The 26,838-nt window shown below is 41.7% G+C and overlaps 4 protein-coding genes across 4 annotated transcripts; 2 read left to right on the top strand and 2 right to left on the bottom strand.

The window, feature by feature from the left end:
* Positions 1–249: 249 nt before the first annotated feature.
* On the bottom strand, positions 250–3,574 carry myl6 (myosin, light chain 6, alkali, smooth muscle and non-muscle). The gene is made up of 6 exons (XM_084348105.1): positions 3,476–3,574; positions 3,144–3,171; positions 1,855–1,998; positions 1,319–1,492; positions 1,129–1,206; positions 250–646 (listed from the first exon to the last, which is right to left on the bottom strand). Exons 1-6 carry the CDS (start codon positions 3,476–3,478, stop codon positions 618–620), a joined length of 456 nt encoding a protein of 151 aa, XP_084204231.1. The 5' UTR covers positions 3,479–3,574; the 3' UTR covers positions 250–617.
* A 656-nt stretch (positions 3,575–4,230) lies between these two features.
* tsfm (Ts translation elongation factor, mitochondrial) lies at positions 4,231–8,199 on the bottom strand. Its single transcript, XM_084348102.1, has 6 exons — positions 8,078–8,199; positions 7,602–7,754; positions 7,384–7,512; positions 7,138–7,260; positions 6,068–6,149; positions 4,231–4,828 (listed from the first exon to the last, which is right to left on the bottom strand). Exons 1-6 carry the CDS (start codon positions 8,123–8,125, stop codon positions 4,434–4,436), a joined length of 930 nt encoding a protein of 309 aa, XP_084204228.1. The 5' UTR covers positions 8,126–8,199; the 3' UTR covers positions 4,231–4,433.
* Positions 8,200–10,944: 2,745 nt separating this feature from the next.
* endou (endonuclease, polyU-specific) lies at positions 10,945–15,239 on the top strand. Its single transcript, XM_084348100.1, has 9 exons — positions 10,945–11,007; positions 11,140–11,262; positions 11,347–11,469; positions 12,920–13,091; positions 13,208–13,413; positions 14,160–14,273; positions 14,349–14,455; positions 14,541–14,683; positions 15,022–15,239. The coding sequence occupies exons 1-9, from the start codon at positions 10,950–10,952 to the stop codon at positions 15,140–15,142; spliced, it is 1,167 nt and encodes a 388-aa protein (XP_084204226.1). The 5' UTR covers positions 10,945–10,949; the 3' UTR covers positions 15,143–15,239.
* Positions 15,240–20,334: 5,095 nt separating this feature from the next.
* LOC311254375 (neurogenic differentiation factor 4-like) lies at positions 20,335–23,831 on the top strand. The gene is made up of 2 exons (XM_084348101.1): positions 20,335–20,421; positions 22,056–23,831. The coding sequence occupies exon 2, from the start codon at positions 22,062–22,064 to the stop codon at positions 23,058–23,060; it is 999 nt and encodes a 332-aa protein (XP_084204227.1). The 5' UTR covers positions 20,335–20,421; positions 22,056–22,061; the 3' UTR covers positions 23,061–23,831.
* The last annotated feature ends 3,007 nt before the right edge of the window (positions 23,832–26,838 follow it).

The following is a 26,838-nucleotide window of genomic DNA, read 5'->3' as shown; positions in this document are numbered from 1 at the left end:
TTAAAGAATCCCTTTACATTTAATTTCAAATTCAATTTTAACACAACAGGTAAAGTCTTCTGTTTTATTATCTAAACACAATTTTCCTTTGATATAAAGGAAACTGCATTGGATTTCACATAGTTCATTATTATTACAAATAAAATGTGATTTTAATTTTCACATTACTTAACCACTAATACAATTTCTCTACTATTTCTCCATGTTTTACTCAGATATTGATGTAAGCAGGAGACTCACAGGCTGAAAGACATTTTGGAAAGCAGGATTTTTATTCAATACTGTTAAATGTAACATGTCACGTTATCATATCCATCCAAATGAAGAAAAACAACAAGACTGATGAGCTGATTTACAAAGATGAACAGGTGTAATCATTGAGGGGAATGTTACTGCTAATTGTCACTGCGAGGCTGAACGATGTTTGGAAAATGAGATGAAAGTGTTTCTTCACATTAGACAGAAAAGGCACTTTTGAAATAAAATAAAGATGTTAAAGGAAAAGAAAACACAGACTTGTTGGAGGTAGGGTGACATGGATGGAAGGGCAAGATGAGACAAACAATACAAAAATATTTAGGAATAAAATTAAAGCTGGAAGTGTGTTTCTGAGATCCTCAACCGCTCATCACCATCCGGACGAGCTCTGTTGAGAGAGAGAAGAGGAGGAACACAACGTCAGCACTAAATCTGAAGGAAGTCACACAAAGGAGGAGACATGCAGGGGAGACAGAAAATTAAAGACAAGAGAACGACAACACTTTTTTTTTGGAAGGAGCTCCATTTTTGAATGAACTTAACCAAGCTGCATCCATTTACTGCTCTGGTTATGGTGTTATATTTTCTTCCTCTGTTTGGCTGTCACTGTTAGCATGATTATGTGACTCTAGCCGACTTACACAGCTGTTGTTGGAAGTCAACCAAACATCCTTTGAATCTAAGAAAGATACTTTAATTGCTATGCTGCAGGGGTTTGCGCATACCCTAAATGATGCGGCGGATAAAGGCTGTGAGACAAGAACACCGGGTCAGTCTGCATGTAATGCAAAGACACAGTGACTCCAACTGGTTTTGTTGTTTAGCTTTGAGGCGTCTGAGTAGGTCTTTCTGTATAGTGTGCAGTTCTACCTTCATAGTTAATGCAGCCATTGGCATCTTCATGTCCCGCTAAAAGTGTCTCCACCTCCTCCTCTGTCATTTTTTCACCTGGAACACAACGAAGAATGAGTTAGTGTTTTAAGATGCAGCTTGGTCAGCTGTTATTACTGTATGAGCATTAATGACAAATCTTTGTGCTTCTCAGGTTTTTGTGGATTACCTAGTGTAGTGAGAACATGACGTAGCTCAGCTCCCATCACTGTACCGTTTCCCTCTTTGTCAAAGACACGCAGACCCTCGACGATATCTTCAAAGGAGCCCTGGTCCTTGTTCTTAGCAATGGCCTGCAGCATGGGCAGGAACTGCTCGAAGTCCAACATCTTGTAGTTCATCTCTGCAGGTGAATTAATAGCAGATTAACAGATAATAGAAGAACAAATGCGGTTTTCACAGTATCAGAGTTTTAGGCTGAATGCCCATTTATTTGGAAGTTCATGATGAGTCTATAACACAGTGTAGAATAAGATGTACTTTGTGTACAGGTTCAAATGCCTGTTGAAAAATCATGCTATGGTTCAGGGCTGATTCCTTTCTCTATCCTACAACCAACTGCACAAATAAGCATTAATACCTGGTTCAGAAAAAGATTAGAGGAACTCTAAAATCCTAATACTAGCATTAATTTAAAAAATACAAACAGTACACACTTAAGATCCACATCTTAGAGGACTTGTACAGCTTTTATCAGAGGCTTACCTTCTAACTTGGGGTTTCCCAGGACCTTGAGCACCTCGGCATTGACGGGGTTCTGTCCGAGGGCCCGCATGACATCACCACACTGGCTGTAGGTGATCTTCCCCTCACCAGTCCGGTCAAACAAAAGGAAAGCCTCCTTAAACTCTAACATGGAGACAGAGAGGTGGAACAGAAAATTAGCTTACTACAAACTGCTCAGAAAACTTCGGATACAAAAGAAAACTTTTGTGCAAAAAACAGAATGGCTTCATCTAGAGCTTCATGTGTAATTTTAGTGAACACATTATTTTTGGTAGTCGAACAGCTGACCCTAGTGATGCATAAATTGTTTTGACAGAAGATGCATGCAAATTAGTCTCATGGGTGGAGCAGCGCCTGACATATAGGTACAGTAGGTATCCTGTCTGCTGATACTCATCTGACAAAAGCAAACAAAACCATCTTTGTGCAGTTGCATTGGTGATATTGACTAGAGCCATTAACTGCATCTGCATGATTATATGCACAGGCCCATATCCTTTATATTAACGATAAAAATAAACTTTATTTGTAGAGCACCTTAGAAGTAAAGAGTTACAAGATGCTGTACAATGCAAACACTGAGGCTGAATAGAGTTAAAACAGAAAATAGCTATGAAAACAATAAAAACTACACATCAGATGAGTTTTACTGTGTTTTGCTTGAACACATTATCATCAAAACCCCTCATCGCCTGCAGCTAATCCAGTCTTCATCAGTAGGTGGGGGTGGTTGGAGCAAATTCCTTTACACCACAAGTTATTTCCAAATCCAACAAGACTTCTGTCATGTTAAGCAACACCACATAGTAGCTGCTGTCTTTCATCCATGTACAGTATCTGCTCTAACAATCTGTGGCTGTTTAATGAGAGGTACAAAAGAATAGTTTCAGTGTTTTTTGCCACGCTTGTAAGTAAACCAGGAAGGTGAGGTGTGGGCCCACACCCTGACATTTAAAGAGGAGCATCTCAGCATCAACATGCACAAACACCAACATGCTTTACTAGTTGTTTACTGCAGGTTAGTACAGCTTTATGTGGCACAGCAAGCACTGAACACAGCAACTCTGAGCCTCACACAGCTAGAAGAGGTTAAGTCTAGTGTAGCTCAGCTGAGTTACCTGAGGAGATCCAGTTGTTTGCAGAGACAATATCCGAGCTACAGGGTCATAGTAACCATCATAAGGCTGTTTCAAACAGGTAAATTACGACGATTATATGATGCTGACATTAAAAGGGAAATCCCTTTTGCTGTTCAGATGTGCACTCACCCATGATCTGGTCCTCTGTGAAGTCAGACTGGTTGAGGCAGGGTTCAAATGCACAGAGGAAGGACAGTTAGATGAAGCAGACGGTTAACAGCTTGGCATTAGTGAGCCTGACCCTCCAGCAGCTCAAACATACAGTCAGAAAAAGGATTGCGGCTAAAGGCTTAAGGCTGAAGCTAGCTAGAAGGAGTGAAGCAGGCCAGCAGAGATACGCAGCTAGCTGAACTGGGTTAAAGATGCGTTCACAGTCTTCAGATGAAGAACAAGGCAGTGCTATTGATTACAAATCAATCAAAAGTAGCGCTATCAACAGATTAAACTTTATCTTTTCTTACCATGATGTCTGTTTGGTTTGATGACAGACAGACGAGCGTCTCGTATCCTCACTCGGCTAACAGGAGACTAGCTCCGGCTTCAGCACATCACTGATGATGTCACCGCAGCTTGTATAGCAACAGCCAATCACAGGGCTCCATTTCACGCAGGCATCGCAGGTTTGCAGAGGTGCAGCTGCAGCTTCAGGACACACACACACACACACACACACACCTCTAGTCTCGTGATTTAATTATGAATAATTATAGTATTATCGTAGTGAAAGCATTAAAAAGGATATCCTCTACTAAAAATAATAATAATTATAGTTTTAATTCGTAGGCTCGACAGTAATCATGTAATTTACTTAACACTCAGGTAATTTAAATTGAATTATTCAACAAACACAATCTATGGTATAGTTTGAAACTATATATTTATATATTTTCCCCCTTGCATTATGCACAATGTCTTGGGAGAATGGTTATCAGGTTGGCAAAAGTCAAGTCACATATAGACATGACAATGTTCCTCCATTAGACCTCATATGTAAATACATTTACTGAAAGGAAAACATGACAGAAAATGAAAAATTGTGACAATAGATTAGCATATTACAGTGGGTTACCTGATTAAGAGGATGTTCATATGTACAAAACAATATTTCAAAATAACCAACTGATTTAATAAAAAATACAGCTGTCCAAAAGACTTAATCTAGCAGTAATAATTCAAAGTACTGAGTAGCATATACAAAAAATAATACAAGCAAAGATTTCATGAACAAAACACTTTTTATTGTTGGATTGGTAATTTGATCTGGCACCAGTGCTGGTAGGCCCACATATACAACTTTCAATTTCATAATGACACTGTGTGATAGTCTCTATGTTCCAGAATAAATGGGTAGTTTCCTTTCATCTTCATATGAAATAAAGACACATGACGAATCCAGTTAGATAAATTATTTCTCTCCTCTCATTTTGCTTCTTCCCTGTCTGCCTCGCCACAATGAAACCGGACAAAGTCCAACACTCGAGCCTGCTGACCACTGAGGAACTGAGCCACAGTCCTGCTGGGGTCTCCCAGGAAGGTCTGAGGCAGCAGGCGTGTCTCACTTTCACCGCAGGGCAGGTCATCCATGTTGCCCAGCGACACCGGGGCCTCGCCCACTATATGCTGCCCCAGTTTACGTCCTAGAACTTCCTGTTCTCCCTCCTTTCCACCTTGAAATACAACCAGGGCGCCGTACCGACCCATGGCCACCTCAGTCTGGCCACTCACACCACCGTGAACATACGAGCCGATGTTCCACTCAGCAGGGACGCCCACAGTCACTGCACGCCTCACTGACATGTTCTCACCGAGGCGACCTGGGAATAAAAAAACAGATTTATCGATAAATGGTACAATTACATGATTTTAGTCAAACATGCCTCATTTTAAAGATGGTAAAAAAAATCTTTTGTAGGTCTGAATTATTAGTTTTTAACCCTCCTTTCTCAAGTATTAGGTTACCCGGTTACCTGTTTACAGTTTATTCCTGGTACAAGATTAATTTTTGTTTGCTCTCCTTTCTTTTTGTGCCGTCAAGTGACATCACTTTGTACAATTTGATGCCACATGGCAATGTCAGTATTTGATGACGTTGCCATCAAGTGTATTAACCTTATGACCACTAGAGGCAGTGAAAAAACAAAAAGAAAAAGAAAAAAACACACTTGCATATCATCTTTTAAGGTGATACTGCTGAACTTCGTTCCTGATTAATGTAAGTCAAAATACTTACTCTGTTTCAACTCCGTCTTTGGTCTCTGAGGGAAACATCTGACTCTTTAGCAGCTAAGTGCTCCACCAGCTTGTCTCCAACAGTGTCTGACTGTTGTCTGGTGATGAGCAGGTTGTGTAAAGTAGCTCTTTAGAGCTTTTTAGCTGTTTTAGTGGCCTGCTGCAGCTGAAAACAGTGCAAGGACAGCAGTGAGGGTGAATCAAAATAATAAAAGGTACGAGCCAGAGAGCTAAACAATGAGCTGAAACCCGCTTTAAAGCCAAGAGGAGCTGCTGATTTGGGGGATTGTTCTCTGTAGGTTTATCAGTAGGAGCTACTCCTTTCACATTGTTTTCACAGTGTTTCTGATACACTGTCATTATTAAAATTACAGTGATTGAGAATGAGTAACATCCAGTCTTCAGATGTCATCAGTCAGATCTACAGGTTGTCTTAATATGTACACAGTATGTCCGTGTATATGTAGCATAATCACTTGGGTCAATTTACAGTAAATAACATTGTGTGGAATTACCACTTCTTCGGGGTACTGTAGCTGTTTTAGTCCCCTGTGACATAATGATGTGTTGTTTCATTACATCTAGTACTTTAATAAAATATTGGAGCGCTTACAAAGAAGAAAATTGTACATGTGAGGTCATGACTCAACTGAAGACTTAAATGATATTTCTATTAAATATTTAAATAATTATAAATGTCTGCCTCTAACACAGTTATTAGATTTTTGTATTTTCATTTGTCTTGATTTGTTTTGTAAATGTGTATTCTGTAGAGATAAATGGTGTTGTCACTTAAGGTAAAAAATAAACCTTTTCCCACTGACCTATTGTGAGAGCCACCTGGTCAGCTAGCGAAGCTCCTTCAGCCACACTCAGTTTGTTTAATTCTTCACCTGCCAGGACGCTCTGAAAACAAATGTAGTGTGTTAGCAGAGTCAAAGCAGAGCAAAGGAAACAGGTCCCAAGCTATATTTCACAGATGTCAGAAGTCTGATCTCTCTCTTGAAAAAGTGTGGAAAAGCCATTAATGTCAAAGTACCTAGTGTCTCAGGTTTTCTAAAAAGCATCATGCTGTTATCCAATCACACTTCAACACGATGTCATACACAGTAGACAATGGAAAGCTCTAATTTGTAACATTTAAATTTATCTCCACAAAATCATACACTTTGGTTTCATCGTCAGTTTAGCATGACCACAATTAGCACCCCTGTGTGTTAGCCATATGCTGTAAATATGGATTTACTTGAACCCTTCCTTCATTAAGAGTGCATGTGTTCAGACTACTTTCACCACATTCACTTGTCCAGCTTAGATTAATGTTGAATGCATTAAGTTTGTGCACGTCTGATGACTAACCCAGCCTGAGCAGAAAGATGCAAATCACTGATGATGGAAACAAAACAAGTTCTAATAATGTAAAAGATAATCAAAAATAATAAGTGTTACAGCCTGATCAACAAAGTCTGAGGTTAGTAGTTGACTGTCCACTGCAATGTGGGGGTTACCCCTGCTACTGTATAATTAAAAGGCACAGATGGCAAAAGCAGGTTGGAAAAGCACAGATGTTACTTTACTGTCATTAACGATGACTCTATTGTGTTCTTAGCCGTGACAGTGAGCCAGCATTCATGATACCAGGATGCTAAAACTGATGCAGCTACATGGAAGTCAACCATAATTACTTTTATCATTTACAGTTGACCTCTTCCCTACTGTCACATCTCAAAACATGTTTATTCAATAAGGCATATCATATTAAGTTGGCTGCACTGGAAAAGAAAACTGTTGTCAAGACAAGATAATATCCACACATCACTGCAGCAGGCAACTTTATGTGTATACTGAACAGAAGTTGTCCCCAGTACAACCCGCTCTCAGTATGGAGCTTTACCTTCAAATATCCTGTCTGGCTTTGGCTTTTACTCCGATGGTGAGCCAAAGTGGCGAATGCAACGTCCTTAACCAGCTGCTGGAACTTCTCATTGCGGGCGACAAAATCTGTCTCACAGTTAACCTGCATCAGACAGAGACGAAGAAAGTAAAATGAACTTGTTGAATGTCATCATGTTCAACAAACTGGGAAGGGACGTACTGAAACCATGATGCTGGTAATTAATCCCTGCGCCACAGGCCTTACCTCCACCATGACTGCTGTTTTGTCTCCTACAAACAGGCCGATCAGACCCTCTTTGGCTTTGCGACCCTCCAGCTTGTTTGCTTTGCTCCAGCCCTCCTTCTGGGCCTGCTCATGTAGCCAGCTCTCTGCCTGAAAATTCAGAAAGTATCATCAAATAAACACACAGTTAGTAGTCACCAAAGCTGTTTACACATATTGCTGTTTAGAGAGGGGTTTACCTGTGCTATGTCATTATCAAACTTCTCCAGGGCTTTCTTGCAGTTAATGAAAGTGTAGCCAGTGGTTTTCCGCAGTTTCATCAGGAGGGCTTTCTCGGTTGCCAGTAGCTGACAACCTGTGTGTAACGACTGTACATGCTGGCAAATGCTGACCTGAGGATGACAGAGGGGAGGAGCTGTGACATACAGTGTGTATTACAACTTCAAAAAGCCCAGAGGACAGGCTTACTCTGTCTGTAATACACTCTTTAGGCACACACAAATGCCATTTTGAATACAATATTCTACATATATATAAAGCCAAAGCGATATATATTCAACATGAAATAAGAAGGAATTAGCAAAGTAACTCATTGAAACTGGCCAAGTAACGTTAGCTGGTAGTAGGGAAGCTAACTGACAAACCAGCTCGTAACAGCTAAAGCTCTGGGTAAAATATTAAACATATGAACACATGTAAAACTCAGCATGCTCACCTTTGCAACATCTCTTGTAACAGTTCTGAATAAAAAGCTTAACGACATCTTTACAGCCGGTACAAGCGGACTGACTTATGAAAGCTCAGAATGTCATTGACATCCACGCTGGGTAAGGAAGCCGCGGAGGGTAAAAACATGTAGAGTCACTTGTCACGGCTCAGCGCCCTCTACAGGACGGGAGTACAGCTGCGTCTGTGAAGCCTTATCCAGATAACTGACCTCTCTTTAGAGACTGAGGTGGTACATGTATATATTCTGTCATTTCATGATGATTTCATGATGATTTGTTGGAATTAAACAGTTTTGGATTCAGGAATCAATGTATGGTCGAGAACATATCAGGATGTGAGCAGAGGGGAGTTCCCCTTCACTAAGGTGTGGGAGTTGTCAGGGTAAGAACAGGTGAGGAAGTCATATGAGGGGCATTCCTCTCCCCCTGAGGTGTTAACAGGATGGTAGATGGGATGACACTCCTGGAGAAGGCATGGACAACACAAACATCAGGGGGTCATTGTCTGGGGAAGGGCTGATTAACAACTTTGATAAAACATGTAACCACTGTTCTGTTGTATTTAAGTCATCTGGAAGGCTGCAGAGAAAACTGTGGGTCTTCTCTCCATGCTGCATGTATCAAAGAGATCTGATTCAGCACACCGAGTCTAGAGAAGTAGCAACTCTCTACCTGAACAAGGAGAATTTGCCTCACAGATTATCTCCTCAAACATCAGTTTTTATGATTATGAAAATTAATCAAAAAGTAGAAGACTAAATAAAGACTTAGGTTATCAAAATGCATCATGTAATTACTGATCCCACAAGCACTGGTGGAATTTAACTAAGCAAATTTAATCAAGTACTATATTGTTAAAATTTGAGGTGCTTTAAAATTAGTAATTTCCTTCCGCTACTTTTACGTCAGAGGGAGATATTGTAATTTAATTTCCCACAAGTGGCCCTAATGACTCCAAAACTCAGAGTTTAAAAAGCCTTCCTCTCCACTTCGTTAGAACTGAAGAAGCCTCTTGGATGAGAGGTGAAACGTCTTCAAGAAACTGAAACAAGTCCAGTTGCCTACGATACAGCGCCTAGATTTACCATGACCTGGATGACTGAGAACCTTCATCAACATAACAATAAACACTTACACATTTCAACAGAGAGTCTTCTTCAGAGCCTTTGAAATATACAGGTTCAATTCAGTAATAGAGAGCTAGAACACAGCTGGAAGTTTGACCCAATTATTTAGAAAACCAATCACCTTTCCTATCCCATGGTTCAAGATACAGGGACCATTCACACATAACTTATATAATTTTAACCCCAGTATGGACAATATGAAGCCTCACAAAACTCTGTTTCTGGCAATCACTGATTCACTATTAATATTATTAACTAAATGTCAAAAAAGAGTCCCAACTTTAAAAGCATGTTTAAATGATTTATGCATTTCTGGCTGAAGTTATCATTAAATCCATCTGGTGTCATTGTGAGTGTATATATCCTAAACAGCTCTCATTGTTGAGCACTCCATTGAGAGTTATTGAAGTGCAACCTCCTTTTTCAAGTCAGCACTTTAAACAACTTTGTAAAAAAAAAAAAATCAAATTGGCAACGTGATACTATTATTATTATTATTATTACCATTATTATTAAAAAAATAATACAAATAGTCACATGCCTGCAAAAAATGCCACTTTATTGCATACTATTAAGGCAAAACAAAATAAAATAGAATAAAATATTCCATTATTCTGCAAGGACTGTCAGGCCCAACAATATTGGTAGCTTCATTAGTTAACAACATAAAATGGAAAAAAGTAGTTTGATTTAACTGCTTGAATTACGATGCAACTTTTAATCTACTCATATTACCAGCAAGGTAAAATAAAGAAATTTAAAATACTACTTTAACTATGTAGTTCACTACACTGTTAACAATTCTCTAGTGGAATTATGTTTATGGACAGAAAGTGATTTAAAGTGAACTGACAGAAACGCAGCAATTCCCAAGATAAACTCCGACACCACTGTTCTCTTCTGCTGTTGATTTCTCTCCGACGTTAAGCAACACAGAGGTGATTGTGAAATGTTTAAACATTTTCTGTTAGAATGACTGTATAAATAGATTTTACTGTATACTCTCTGCATAACTTAAAGAAAAGATCTATATGCATGCGTGCTGTGTAATATTTGCAGTGGGAACACCAGACATGCACATGATCAGGAACACTGAGACAGGTGAGCTATTCTGAGTACTCTGAGCTATCTGAGATAAACCCTGTGAAACACAGCATCTGGTCACTTTGGCTGGAGAATTAAGGAAGGGTCATCCAGTGGAAATGTACTTTTTATACATTTCATTCTGTACCAGACAATATAGCCTTAAAATGCAACAGGCTCAAGGAGACACTTATAGTTACAGTCATTGTATTTATTAATAGATGTTATATCAATAGTATAAAAAGAGAATTAATACAATTGTTAAAAAGATGGCCGTTATTATTGCAGCTTACAGCTTGATAAGATCTAATTCTGAGAAATTATAGCACCACCAGTGTGCCAAGCAGGTGGGCCGTTTCACAAAGAAGAGACGGACAGAAGATTTAGTAACACCTCATAAAAATCATTAAGAGGTCCCGTTCTACAACATGCCAACCATTGATAAAGACTACAATCAAGAAGTTAAAATGTTGCATTTGACAGCACAAGATGTCCAAGAGACGTGATCAACACGAAGCACTGGACATCCTGACTTATGGGCTGGGTTAATGTGAGCATTGCGTTTGGATTGGTCAGGTTAAACTTGCTATAAAAGGGAGACCATGATAACAGTCAGTTCACATTGTTCTCAGGCTGCAGTGGAGCCAAGATGAAGGTCATCGCTGTCCTCGCACTTTGGGTGACCCTGTTCCACCAGGGATACAGCAGTAAGACACCTCCTCTGCTTTATTATCACCACAACCTATTATTACAGGTGTATGTGTAACCGTGTTACATAGTTATGAATAGCCTTTCAATGCAATGTCATGAAGACCTCGATCTGTCCTGCTGATTCTCAGACTCCCTGGACTCATGTGTGGGTCGCTGTGGTTATGGGACAGACAACAGATTCTCCTGTCAGTGTAACCCGTCCTGTGAGCGCTACAAGGACTGCTGCTCTGACTACATTGACACATGTAAAGGTGAGTGACTCTAGTTTATAAAATCTGTAGAAAATCTTAAATGTACCCATGTGGTATCGCAAATGTCTTTCTTTTCCCTTCCAGAGGGAGCCAGATCCTGTAAAGGCAGATGTGGTGAGAAGTACAACAATCAGAATGAGTGCCACTGCAACTCCAAGTGCCCCCAGTACAACAACTGCTGCAGCGACTACGCAGACCTCTGTGACAGTAAGACCTCTACCATGTGTCACCTGTAGCTGACCCCATCTCATGTGCCACACAGTGTATCACCACTGTTAGTCTGCTAGCTTCTAGTAGACAGCTAGTCTACTTATGACAGCTGCACACTTTCACACGGTGGACACTGAATCTATGCAGTCAGCAGTCAAACATTGAGCCCCACGACACTGAAAAAGCAAAGTTTCTCTATTAGATGTCTATGAGATGCACGACCCCTCAGATTTATCTTGTGACCCTTTGGAGAACCACTGGACTAAACCACTGAACTATATAGATTGCTTTGTCAAGGTATACCGTGGCATAAATGTATCTCCACGTCAAGCAGCAACAATAAAAGGCTAATTACACATTGATGCGTTAGTATTAATAATGTAATTTGTTTCAAAATATAATATATCAATGGCAGGGGCTGATTTCCTGCACAACTAAACAAAGGTACATTTGCTGATAATACTTTAACCTAAATAAACGACCTGAGTACACTGCTTGTGTGGCCGCCTGTCTTAGTGGAAGCTTCTTCCAGTTAATGACCAGCAGGTGTCGCTGTTGTGCTTTACAACAAAAAGGGTTTAGTTTCACCTCCTTCAATTGGACCTGCTGCATTCTTGTACAGTGATACCCAGTGGTGGAGGAACAATTCAGACCCTTTAACTTAAGTAAACGCAGCAATACTGCAATATACATAAATATACTCCATGACAAGTGAAAGTCTGGCTTTCAAAATTTTACTCGAGTAAAAATACGAGTATGTGTGAACAAAATGTATTTGAAGTATGAACAGCAGAAGTACTCATGTGTTTTATATAGTTATTACTGATGTAAACAGCATTTTTTAATATTGCAGCCTGTATACTCTAGTGTTGTTTAATAATACATAAATAAGAATATGTTATAGCTTCTAATAGTATTTAACATCGTATTTAATTGCTGGATTATAGAGTTTGTTACATAAAATCTTAATCTTAAAAGCACGTTGGAGTAAATGGAGTAGACGTATAAAGTAGCATTAAATGGAAGTAAAGTACCTCAGATCTGTACTTAAAGCTGCTGTAAGCATTGTCCTCGTTTTAGCTAACTTCCTGTCCATTTTGCAGTTAGCAATTCCCTCCCTCCTCTCTACGTCACCACAGCAACACGGAGCGGTAATCGCCAGACATGGCAGCAAACAGGAGGATCCTGCTCTCCTCTTAATGGAGTTCTCTGTCCTGATTGGATAAAGTGGGCAGGGATACCAGACAATTTGGGTTACCGACAAACACTCTATAACAGTGATTACTGTTGGAACACAGAGCTATTTAACACTTATTCTAATAAAAATATATGACTAACAGCAACTTTCCTTCACTGGTAACACCACATGTGCTCCAGAAATGCATAAATCCTTAAAATAAATAAAGACATGATCTGTGTGTTTTTGTGTCTTTGTAATGATCTACAGGCACTGGAGGAGGCGACAGCGGTGTGATCACTGATGCTGAGATCAAGGCCATCTCTGAGACGCTCTTTGCTCTGGACTCAAACAAGGCTTCAGCCTCAGAGTTGGTCATTGACCCTCAGGCTCTGGTGCACGACTCTCAGACCAGCTCCCAGTCAGACCTCTCCCCTGGACGGTGAGTCTTAGCCCTGCTCTCTCTCTCCCTCTGAGTGGCTCCATCTTTCCTTCTTGATCTTGATGTATTTACCCCCTTTCTCTGTTTCATTTGGTGTTTTGTTTATGTGCTTCTAGCTTGTTCCGATTCTTGGATGAGCAGGCTCTGTTCTCCAAGCCCACCTTCGCTGCTCTCCTGGCTGTGCTGGACAACTACAACAGGATGACTGGTCAGAATGAGGACTTCACTTCTCAGCAGCTGGCTGAGCAGGAAACCTTTGTCAGGGAGACCATGTCCAACACTGAGCTTGGCAGAGAGCTGTTTGCTTTCCTCTACACCAAGGGTAAATACATCTACTGTATGTGCAACATACATGCAATGCAAGTTCTCTAGTGGAGAGGATGTCAAAGACTGTGGGCCCCCCAAAACAGGAGAAGTCTTGTAAACCACAAAATAGCATTCTCCTAAACAACTGAAGTGGATGGGGACTTGTTTGAAAGCGTAAAAAGACAACTGAAAAAAACAACAACCTTAAAATGGCTCCAAACAGCTTGCCCAGCGTAATCCAAGTCTACAGAAGCCCTGAGATTATAAAGTAATTTGAGAAGACGTTATTTACACCCTTTTCTGAGCTGAAATCTTCACTGTATCTGCTAAGCTAAAAGCATTAGCGCAAGCCCGTGGAGTTGGTAAACAATGTTGACCGCACATTGAGGGTGTAAAAATCTTTTCAAATTAATGTGGGATCTCAGGGCTTCTGGAGACTTGGATTACGCAGTAAAAGCTGTATGGAGTAGGTGATGACTGCATTTTCATTTTTGGGTGAACTTGTCCTTTAATGGATTTTAGTCTGTCCTCTTCTTATTCTTTGTCTTCATCCGGTTTGGGGGATAATCATGCTCTAAGTTTGAAACTACAGTTTCCATAATGCTGTGACAGATGCAAGCACAACGATGTTGCTTTGGAGTTACTGAGAGTGAGCTGTGGGCCACAGCTTGAACCCAGTACCTTGTTCAAGGTCAAGGAGTATATTTGCTTCATGTCTGTAAACCTCCAGATCTTAAAGTGTATGTTATTCTGTATGTTAAGGTGTATATGCATCTGAGGCTGAGTTCCTCCAGGACCTGAAGATGATGTGGTTTGGCCTGTACTCCCGCAGCAGCAACAAGAAGGACTCCAGTGGCTTTGAACACATCTTTGCAGGTGAGGACGGAGCAGATTTCTATCAAACACCACACATGTTTTTGTTTGTGATTATTAATGAACTTTCTGTAATAGGAGAGGTGAAGGGGGGAAAGGTGTCTGGTTTCCACAACTGGGTCCAGTTTTATCTTCTGGAGAAAAGTGGACAGCTGAACTACTACAGCCACAGCTTCAACGGGCCTGTAAGCATCCACAGTTCTGACCTCAGCACTTTGATTTATTCTGTGACATGTGTAGCATTGACTTGTATCTTTCACCTGCTCTCAGTGGACTTCCTACCCTGATGTCATGGGGATGCAGTTCATGTGGGCCGGATATTTCAAGCAGGTCGGCTCTGCCATCATTGGCTGCAGTCCTGAATTTGACTTTGCCATGTACAGCCTCTGCTACATCACTCGCCCTGGAAAACAGTGAGTATACCCACGGATGTTTTCTTTTCTGATTTAGATCTTTTTAACTCAGTCTTTAAAATCGACTTTCAGTTTAATGTTGTCTCAACGTATCGTGTTTCGGGCGGTGTCTTGCTTGGCAGCCATGTTGGCGAGCTGTCACAATCACCACTATCCCCTCCTCCTCCTGACATGAAAGTCAGCTCGTATATGTGTAAACTACGTGATATGACACGTATTGTAGAAATGTTGAAGAATAAAATGTACAATTCTAATGTATCTGTGGGTTACAGAAACATATAATGCCAACATTTTTATTCCTGTGATTGGGCTGACCTTTTATTGTCCCTCATCCACAGGTGTCGTCTGAGCCTTGGAGGGAAGGAGCTCATTATCCAAACCTACACCTGGAATAATTCTTTCTATGGTAATGGGAAGAAGTTCATCGGCTCCGCCTTTCCTGCAACCCCCAGGAACTGAAACTGCCATCTGCAATCAAAAAGCAACTCACGGAGGAGCCGCATGAATGCTTCAAAGAATGATATTCAGATTAAAAGTTCAAAGAGGTGATATAAATGTCACTGTCATTCCCAAGATGTATCAATAAAAGCTGAATATATCTTCTCATACTGACACACACATATACACTTGTTAAACAGTAAACCAGACAGCGGATTAATCTGCAGTGTAACCTTTCCGAGCCGTCTTACAGAGCAAGAGAATGTGGCGTTCTCCCAGGGGCACGATCAAACTGTGCCTAATGGGGCAAAAAAATAGGCGTTTACACACCCCGAGCGTGCACAATACTGACACCAACCCTTCAGTAGTGAGAGCATGTGTGCATCTGACACAATCGCTTATTGTCTCATAAAACAACAAAACAAAAAAAAACAAAATGCAGCCTTTTGCAGTATGAACTATAGAAACAAAAAGACATTAACAGATCATGTTCTGCTTGACCTGCTTCAAACAGTAGCCACCAGCTAAACCTGTTCTTATCAGCTGTCCATAAAGCTCCCCAGTGTGGGGTTAAGAGTGTGTATATGTGTGTGTGTATGTGTATGTGTATGTGCCTGTGTGAATGGGTGCATCCTTGTGTGTGTGTGTGTGTGTGTGTGTGTGTGTGTCCAGCTGGGATGGGGGTTGATTTTACTCTTTCACTCATCTAGGGTGACTAACAGGATAAATTCTGGTCTCCCGACAGAACAGGGGGACACACTTGCAGCCCTGTTTGAAGAAAGTATTACAGGAGATGGATCTGCCACTGATCCCATTGTCCGCCAGTCTCTGTGCATTCATGCAAAACAAGCGCACAAGACCAGTCAGTTCGCAGCAAAACTGTGGCCTTCAGTGGTTCATTTGATTTGGGCCTCACATGCAGTCAAAGTGTCGCAGCAACATGACAATAACGTCGGCCCGGGGAAGAATTTCTCTCACTATTTTGTCAGACCATATTACATTTTCTGAGCTGGTGACTCTAGAAATTAGAAGAGTAAATCTTCTCTCTTTTCACGCTGCCCTCTTTTTTAAAGCTCCGGTGGAATCAAATTAAATCACAGTGGGGCAAATAAAAGAAAAAAAAGATTCAATTGTTTCTTTTGTCGCTCACACAACTTCATAATCGAATTATAGCTGGCCACCCGCCAGCGTGTCCTCGCATCTCCCCCAAATGGGCTCCTCCTGGCAGATCTCGTGAGCCACCTGACTTTTGTTTTGTAATTATATTATCCCGCTCTCCCTTTAGCGTGTTGTGGCTAATGGCTGCGCGGGCTAGCCCAGCTGCACATGCAGAAACAAAGCTGCTTATGGGGCCGAACAATGGACCCGTGGAAAAGGGACGCCTGAAGGCGGTCAGCCAATGAGCACGCACAACAGGGGGCCAACAGAGGGTTTAGGGAAGGGTTAAGGGGGTTTAGGGGTTCAGGCAGGGGGGGGGCGACTATTTTACCCAGTAGTGGGGTCCATCAATGAGATGGTTAGCAGAAGGACACATGGTCAACATCACCCCTGTCTCCCCAGGGTCGGTGCTGGGCTGGAGGGAGGTTCAAGTTTGGCTTAGATGCCGGCCATTTCTAAAGTTGATTGGGGACCATGAAATACAGAGCAACGTTCATTCTCTGGAGGGTTTTGTGTGCTTTCCGAACAATTTGATCACCGTATTGTCATTGCTCTTACCAATGGTATAAATTTTGAAGTGGACGCAGACGGGCAGAGTGAGAGATAAAGTCCTGGGGCTTCATCTTCGATTATACTTGAACTTAGTCTTAAGATCATTTTTTACGGTCTGCCTACAATCGATCGGTAGAAGATCTTGAGCCTGTGAAACTTTGCTTAAGCATGTGCTAAGAGTCTTGTTTGAAACTTATGCACGTGATCTATCAACCTCAAATTAATTTTAACTGACGGCACATGCGTTGTGATTTTCCCTCATATAATGTCAGCACAGATGAGGGTTAAGTCGGGAATGAGAGAAACAGAAAATCAGACTTTTTGGAAGGCGAGACCACAATACTGGCAGAGGAGATTGAAGCCAGACAACACATCATTTTAGGTGGACTAAATAGTGGGTTGATAAAAAAGCCAATCACGCAGGAGTGTGTCGCTGATGTACAATCTTCATAGAGCTCATGCAAAGTTCACCACAGCCTTGGACAATATGCATCCCAAACTGCAATACTAAGACATCACCAGCAGGAAAATCTCTTACGTCACATTGACTTTGCTTAGAGATAAAAACATTTCCACATTAAAGTAAGGTTTAAAGTATAACTACTTATACGTGTTTTTGTACTTACGTCTGTTTTATAAATGATTGATTGAGGCGACCTTCCTATATTACTATTACTTCCCTAAACATGAACACACACGCTAAAATGCACACACTCTTCATGCTGTGGCGCTGGCATCTCTCTGAGGACTTCCAGTATGACAGATGGACAAACCTCACTTTCCCCCACTGTCACACGCAGAAACTCTGGGGATTCAGAGCAGGGTCATGTTTGTGTGTGTACTGGAGTGAAGTTTTATCCGTCCTATCTGATAAACTAAATTCCTATCCGACAAACACACCTAGAAAAGGTGAGGGAGGCAGTGTCCTCTGAGCAATGTGAACATGCTGAGTGAGCTGAGCAGCCAGTGGAGGATAGATGAGCATCTGAGCCACATACTGTTAAAATAAGAGATGTGTGTTAGGAGAAGACCATCTGCAGGCATGTGTGGTCAGCACTGAGGGACCTGGGGACATTATGGCATACATACAGCATTACACTTGAGCACCACTTGTGGAACATGAAGACTGGATGATATACAGTAAGTGGGTCAAACTGGAAATAAAAATGATAAAGGAACATATAAAAAGGCCAGTTTTGTCATAACAAAAGTTGTATTTAGCAAGTTAAGATGCAACGCATGCCTCAAAAACAAGATACAACATAAATTCAAATTTGTTTTAGTATCATAAACAGTTCAGAGTGAGCGCATTGGGGACACAAGGCCTCAGCTATCATATTCCCCTGCTACTTCCACTCTGGGGATGACCCGGCTCTGCTATTCCCATTTCAGGCTGCAGGTGTGGAATAGAAAAAGGCAGAGACCCAGGGGGGGAGGAGCAGTGGGGAAGGTGGTCGGCCTGGGAGTGACCGGGGAATGAGAGTTTGGGTGTGCAGATTACCTTGTAACCTACCTCGAGCATCTCTGCTGGAGCATGTGGTGCTCTGTTTCTACATCCTGCATGTCCTCTGCCTCTCTGCTCCCCGCTCAGAAGAAGATATCCTGTTGTTGTTCACTTCTTTGTCACAGAACATTTGTGTGATTCAGGGACAGATTATGACTTTTTATTTGTGGTACTCTCACCTGGAATAAAATAAAATGGTTTCATTCTAGTAATCTGAATGACCACTGTCTTTAAATAAAACAATGAGGGTGTGCATTACGATCTTTTGAGCATGCATAGTCCAATTTACAACTTGAATTAAGTTTATTGTTTTTTTATTTAATAGGCAAATCTGCCCCACTGTCACACGATTTTGGTTGTGATTTACCAGGTAAACTAAGAAGGACATGATGATCTTACTAAAAGCAGAAATTAGTCTGTTTCAGACACAAATATCTTTAGTTCCATGTGTCCCTTTAGTCACTTATCATTCTTAGAGCAATGTTATCGTGACGGGTCATCCTCAAAGTGTTGTCTTCATTAAACCGCTCTGAAACATGAGAATACTTTGCACATTTTAAAACCATCAACTGAGGTTTATGCACAATGTCACAGTAAAAAGCCAACACTCTACAAACACATCGGTTGGTCACCTTGTGAGTCTGTGTGTCATCATGGCAAAATGTGGACCTGGAGACACCTATTGCAATGGCTTGAGCACAGAAGCAGTTTGACTAGTTTGCCATTTGTTTAAGCCGTTCTGTGGTTTGGTCATCAATGACTGACACTTTGGGTTGGCGAACCACCAAACCAAAGTGGTCTGCATGGGAATGAAACGTGTTCGTATGTGAAAACCCGGAAATGAGACTCAGACATTCAGCCATCTGTCTCCAAAATGCTTTAGTGCACCTTTAAATGCTGCTTACATGTTAATGCATCTATGATATCAGTAATCAGTAATAATCAGTAATAATCCCTAATAATATAACATTATGAAAGTGCGCATAAGCATAATGAGTACTTTACAGTACTTTTGAATGCAGAACTTCTACTTGTAAGGGAGGATATTTTAGACTGTGGTGTGGAAAATGTCACATAATTAATGGAACATAATAATAATAATAATAAACTTTATTTGTACAGGCCCTTTCATACAAGAGATACATCAAGTGCTTTATATAAAAATAGGGATAGCATGCCACAGATTATGCCAAATGAGATGGAAAACTCACTTCTTAATAATATTAAAGATAAGATTCAACTAAAGATGAATAAATAACAGAATGAATACAGTTGAAAAAAACAAAAAACAGACTGAATAATAATACAAAAAAACCCATTAAATAATAATAATAAAAAAAGAATACATGGAATCAAATACAATAAAACAATTTGAAAGTGCAGCAGCGCATAAGTGTGGATGTGAGGATGTGAGCGAGCCCTGCCAGGACATCCAGTATGGGTTGAGGTGGTTGAAGATGCTGAGTCCAGGACCTACACACTGCAGAGAGAGGGGCCCATTAATGAGTCCCAGAGACGACTGCTGATGCTGGAACTGCACACCTCATGTGACCAAACTTACCCCGTCTGGTCAGAGCTGCCTCCTGGGTGAACTGAACTTGTTCAGCAGCCTGTCTCCGCAGTGCGGAGGGATGGATGGCTGGAAGAGGGGATGGAGCAAACACCTGCTCACATGCAACTTCAAGCTGTCACATACAGTTAGGCTCAGCCGACTGAGCGCGTCTCTCCTCCGTTCAATGCAAACGTGCTGCGGATTTGGCGGCCGCCCTCGCAGAGCAACAAAGGCCGGTGGGCCTCTCCTGTTTGTCTGCAGTGTTTCACTGAGCTTATACACATCACACACACACACACACACACACACACACACACACACACAGCCACGGGCCGGCCACGCGCGGGAGGGGGAGGAGCTTTGACGTGGAGGTTAAAACCCAGAGCTCCCGCAGAGTGACCCACGCTGAGACTCTGTGGGACGGCACGGCACGGAACACGGCCACAGTGTGACAGTGGACTGAGAGACCAGAACTGAAGAGAGACGTATCATCTGCCAAACTTCCTGAGGAGGTCCCGGGACACATCAGCACGGGTATGTCTCTGACAGGGTTTAAACAGTGATTTATGGAGCCTGAGGCAGGTACAAGGTCTGATTTTTGCGCATATCTGCGCTAATCAGGCAAACAACTCTTGGTTTTTATTCTTATTTTTTTTACATTGTAGTTCAGTTTATTTGTTATTTACTTTACAGTTTTTGACAAACTTGCATTTTGGCACAACCCTGCCGCTTTTTAAATCCGGTTAAAACACCCATAATCAACAAGAAATTAAAATATCTAATAGAGAAAAAACATAAAAGGTTTATTTTTCATGCTTAAGTCGACATTTAGCAAATATCCGCTGCAGCCCGCACTTTGTGGCCAGACATTAATATTTTCTGCGTTGGTAAATGTCTGACTTCAATTCAATCTGAGTCGACAGCCACTGATCTCAGGATGTCGATCTTTCATTTAATCCGATGGTCGTCGCTTCATCCACGGAGCAAATCCTTCCATGCCCCAGATTGAAGTCCTGTCGGTGACTTTATCTCGCCGGCCCGGGGCATTACCAGTTCACGAGTTGACCGGGATTACCCCGAGTGAGGGGGAGAGAGGGGGAATACAAACAGATAATGCACATATGACAACTCCAGACAGTCATCACTTATCATGGAGTTCTGGTTCGGGTTTTCTCATCCCTGCGCGTTATTGTTTCAATGAGCAACACCTGTGGCTGCGGACAGGAGGGAGCTGTCCGGTGCTGAAACCGTCAGATTGGTTTGAGGACTGCTGACGGTCACGGTGTACAAAGTAGTTTTTATTATAATTATGATCATTAACTCACTGGCTCCAGGTTACATCCTTTACAGGGCCGCAGACAAGATTTCTTTTAAATACCAATGAGTCACGAGTCCCCCTCATGCCCCCCTTTACTTCCTCTGAAAAATCTGACTGTATTTTTCCAATTGTATTCAGTTTACTGATAAACTGTATTACCTGTACACTTTTGTTGCTTTCATGAAGGCGTAATTGCCGTCTTAATGGCCTAAAAGTAAACAAATCGAAACACATTCAGTCAAAATTTCCACCAAAATGCACATTTTAATAATAGAATGTGAAGGTTGCTAAAAATCCTAAACGAATACAAAGAGGACTTGACCTCAATGTCCCCACAGCTGAAGAGAAAGTGCTGATCCTTTGCCTTGTAATAATTCATTATCATTAACAAGACTTTCATATCAAGCCAGGGAAGAGAAACTACCAATTCTTAAATCTGTCGTTAACGTAATCCTACTGTATAATTACACGCAGCTATTATTTTATTATACAATTATTTTCCTATAAGTAGTTTAGTCATATAAGTGAAGTACAAATACCTAAAAATCTGTGCTTGATCTTGCTTAAAGTTTCTTTGTTTGCAATGAAAACCTGGAAAATGCTCACAGTCTATGGATAGAAGTTTACAACCATTCATTTAGAGCAGTGCTGCCCAAAGTCGGGGTTTTTTCTTTTGCCCCCCGGCCCACCCTTAAGTTTTAATTGTGGTGCTCGAAGGCAAGAAGTTTGGGCAGCCCCTGATTATAATAATGTAATGTAATGTAATTGTATTTGCAGTAATATAGTAGTACAGTAACAGTAATCTGCCCCACAGCACATGTGCTTGACAAAAATGTTCTCTTGTTTCCAGAGTACTATGATGATCAAGCCGTATGTGAGACAAGGCGAGGGAGAGGAGGTGGTCAGCCCTCTGCAGTGGATGGATGGAGACATAAGCTCACCTGATGGAGATGCGTCAGTCTCATCGCATCACTACAGAGCAGGTGGAATGAACCAACAGGACCGGGAGATGGGGAGTGAGGATGCAGAGGAAGACGAGGAGGATGAGGAGGAGGGACAGGAGGACGAGAATGAGTCCAAACGAAGGGGGCCCAAGAAAAAGCGGATGACCAAGGCCCGGCAGGAGCGATTCCGTGCCAGGCGTGTGAAGGCCAACGCCAGGGAGCGCTCGCGTATGCACGGCCTGAACGACGCACTGGAGAACCTGCGCAGCATCATGCCCTGTCACTCCAAGACACAGAAACTGTCCAAGATCGAGACGTTACGGCTGGCCCGCAACTACATCTGCGCTCTGTCCGAGGCCCTGGAGGGAGGTATGTCCACGGAGAGCAGGGGTTTCATGGAGACGCTGTGTAAGGGCCTCTCACAGCCCACCTCCAACCTGGTGGCCGGCTGCTTGCAGCTGGGGCCAACTGCTGGCGCTGGGATGAGGCCTGAGGACAGACACAGAGTCCGGGCTGCACCCACTCCTCTCGGTGGCATGGTGAGCTACTCCTCTCCCGGCCTGCCGAGTCCACCGTATGGCACTTTTGACTCCGCTCACCTGCTTCACCTGAGGGCGATGAAAGGGGGAGTGTACGAGAATCACTCCCCAAATGAGTACAATGCTGGCGGTGTGGGGACGCCTCCGTACGATGGTCCCCCTACACCACCACTGAGCATCAGCAGCAACCTGGTGCCCAAACAGGAGCCTACAGGCCACTACCCACCCCCACACCACTACTCCCCCTCCCCTGTGGAGCAGGGCCTGTATCAGACTCAGACCGGCTATGACGTACACTTAGAGGGGCCGTATGACTCCTACCATCCGCCGCACATGCCCCCCCGACAGATAGCCTCTGTCTACAGAGACTAAGACCAATCAGGAGGCTCGATTCTGCTTCAACCGTCGATACAACCTGACTGATCGTCTTAATGAACTGACGCTGACGTCTCCTGGACTTCCAGGAGACTGTCTGCTAGTAGAGGAACTGTAGACTAAAAATGGTTTGTTTACATGTGTGGTGCACTTAGACTAGCACTGCAGAACATTGTTAAAATTAGAAAATACTTGACCGATACATGTTCTTAGAAAAACGGATTACCAAATGATTTAGCAACAGGAACTGTTGCTTTGGCCATGCTGACCAGATGTCCTGTTACTGTGATGTAAGCACTTCTAATTTAGCTTTGATGACGTCAGATGTTCTACATAAATTAAAAGTATTTCTATTTATTCTCTAATTTAATACAGTGTATATGAACTTTGTTCTGATGTGTGTCTGGTTTTCCTTCTGTATATATTTGTGGTCGAGGCTTCTCTTTGTTTGCTACGTAGACTGATAGTTTATCTCTTTTATTTCTTTTGTGTTCACTTTTCTAATTACAGTATTTCATGTTTTGCACTCGAAGCATAGATATCCTGGCTAGTAGCTGATGTAGCTGATCTGAAGTTTTTGTCTACAGAAGGAAGATGTTTTGATTTTTAGAAAACTGGAAGAAAAATCAAAGGGATGTGAGTGAGGGCTCAAGCTGAAGAAGCAAAAATGTAATTCTCAGGTTAACATTGTTGACATTGTATTTTTCCTTTTTCTTTTCAATTTTTTTTGTCTCTTTTGGAAATTTTGATGTCATTAAAATATTAAAAAAATCACTTCACTCTTGGATTATGTGTTTACTTTTTATCAGATAGATAGATAGATAGATAGATAGATAGATAGATAGATGGATAGATAGATAGATATTCTACATCTTTTTGTCTCATACGACATCAACAATTCAGCATCACCATCCTGTTTACCTCCTACTTTGTTTCTCATTTTTCTCCCCAGATCTCTGCGGTTTAGCTGCACTAATCCTTTGGCCGTCATTTAATGAAAGGGGCGGATGTGCGAGGCAGGATTGTAAGATAAAGATTTATGATTAACATGGCCGCCCGGCCACGCAGACTTTCTTCTTCACTGACACTGGGATGGCATAATCTTGTCCTGACATTCGCTCAGATCACAATTTAACCCTGTAATAAACACATGTCTGTTATTTAAACCTTTGACCTTTCACATACACACACAGACATTCAAGAACATACACATTTTTAATACCTAAATCAAGATTTATAGGGTTGGAGATACCTGACTTTCTTCTTTTTTTAGATTGAGAGCCTGGAGTGACTCTGACAAATAAAATGATAAGGAAAACATTAACTGCCAACAGGTGAAGAAGAGAAAATTACAATAAAAAGAGCAACTGACTGAGTAGAAAAACATCAGCCTGCAAATGTACTATCAGAGTGGTGAAGACAAAGACATAAAATAACAAAGATCTGATCTAAGAGCAGCCACTTGTGTTGATTCATGGTCCAGGCTGCTCAGTGTGAGGGCCACCCACTGAGAGGTCAGTTAGAGGGGTCACAGGGTCACACCGGGTCAGGGCCCACTGGTGGGAACGGTCGCAAAGAGTCAGTTGTACCATCTTTTGGCTGGCCAACTCATCTCCCGGTGTATTTCTGCACAATGTTCACAGCTTCTTTCAGCTGAGAACAGCGAGTGTTTGGTAAGTATGATGTTAGAGGTTATATTATGGATGAAATGCTCATAATCCTGATAAACATGCTGATGAACATCCCACGCTTGACCTGCGCTGGGAGAAATATATCACTTTGTTTTCGCAAGGATTAGTATAAGCCTCTCTCTCTCTGTATGTGTGTGGTGCATCTGCACGACTAACAGGGAAACCAGGGACTAACTTTAAAGGGGCTGGATGAATAACAAAACAGGGCATCTCTCTGCTCTTTGAAGACACAGACTATCCTCAGACTGGACATGTGACACTGGATATGTGGGTATTCCTTATTTATCCACATGATGGATTATAGACAGTTGATAGACCAATGTTTTAGGGGGACAAAAGATTCTCCATCTGAAAAGGGCACTTTTGCACCCAAGATAAATGAGGGGCTGCACTCACCCTCACCCCCTTGACCCCCTTGACTGTGACTGTGATCCAGATGAGCCTATATTGGCAGCAGAGGTGCTATAAGTCTCATGTGCGACTGCTATTTCGACCAGGACACTTGTGTAGAAGATTTTTAATCTTAATGAGGCAGATCCCTTTAAATGTTAAAGGGACATTTTGATAATGTCTTTCTTTTTTAAAGGTCTACAATTTTCTAGAATCATTTCCTTCAGTTTCATGGGGAGAATTTGGTACAAAAAAAAGGAAAGGAGACAGATTTCAATTGCTTCAAATCCACATATTTGATTGCATGTGTATTAGTCAGTGCACAGGTAAACTGAGCACACAAAAATGTGAGCTTTGTCTATAATCACGCAAACAACGCAACATAAATTTACTTTCAAATTGTAAATAAAAAAGCAGTGAATTATTACTTGGGTTTAAATGTAACAGTTCTTTCAAGGAAATTTCTATTTTCCTTTTATCTTGTTTAACAGATTGGGAAATGTCCACAGAAATGATGAGCCTATAAAATAAAACATGACCATTTTCTTTCTCGGTATTAAACTTGGTCGGGGTAGAACATTATCTGCAAGTCGACTATTACAGTGAATATGTTGGATTTATATATGTATATTTATTCGTGTGTGGTATGTGAGTGCACTCATTGTGAGTGCATGGTTGTGTTATTTGGGATAAAACAGTATTAAGCAGCTGATCAGAGCTCAGTGTCTGAATGGTTGCATTAACTCACTAATCCTGAGAGGAGAGGGGCAGTCGGGGCAGCAGCTCCTCATCTCCTCTGCTGCACAACAGCATGCAGCCATTGTACACTCAACAACAAAGCATCTGATGGTGCCAACAGCTCACTCAGGCATGAATAAAATAATCTTAATTCAAATAAAGGTCAGGAAAAAGTAGCATCCTGCTCTGAGTTTGAGGAGTGTTTTTGCTGTTATGAGACATATTTGTGAGTGCTGGCTCTATAAATGTGGAGAGCAGCGCTGCACTGCCATCAGGTGGTGAAAGTTTGTTGCTGACATGAAATCATTTGTTGGTTGAGAGATGAGCGTTGGGCCACTAGGTGTCACCGTTAGATAACCTGCAGTAACTGTGAAGTCTGACTGGGGCCTTCTGGAGATACTGTAAGGGGAAAAGAGAGACATGATCTTCACTGTTTGGCTTCTCTGCAGTTGATGAGGGACTGAAATCCAGTCATCTGTCAGTCTGCTGAAACAGTCCTTGTAGTGTGAAAATTATATATTGTACCGTAATATTGTGCAGCACAATGTGTAGACTAAATAAAACAGAAAACATTCTGTGAGATCTAGTCTGTTAAACACATCTGCGTGCCGGCAGAAGTGAGTCAGAAGCGGGAATAGAATTAACCTATTTACATGTAAACTGGTTGGTGGAGAGTGTTTGGATCAGAATAATCAGGCTAATGAAGGTACCTGGGGAGTCGGCTCTATCAGAAATCTGCATGCTGTCCTCTCTATCCAGCCAGCGATCATATCAAACTCTGTAATTATTTACCGTGAAAGGACATGAAAAAGGATTAATCAAGGAAATCTGACTGATTAAATCTTCAAAGGCGGCACCGAAGAGCAAGGGCTAATAAGGAAGAGGGATGTGGTCGGTGCTTTTATCCTTGAGGCGGAAAAATAGAACAAAAACAGACAGAGCTCTCCAGGACCGCT

This window comes from Pagrus pagrus, assembly GCF_965226575.1.
Source record: "Pagrus pagrus genome assembly, chromosome: 3".
NCBI lineage: Eukaryota > Metazoa > Chordata > Actinopteri > Spariformes > Sparidae > Pagrus > Pagrus pagrus.
Note: the sequence above shows the minus strand (reverse complement) of the source record. Positions and strands in the feature narration are given on the sequence as shown.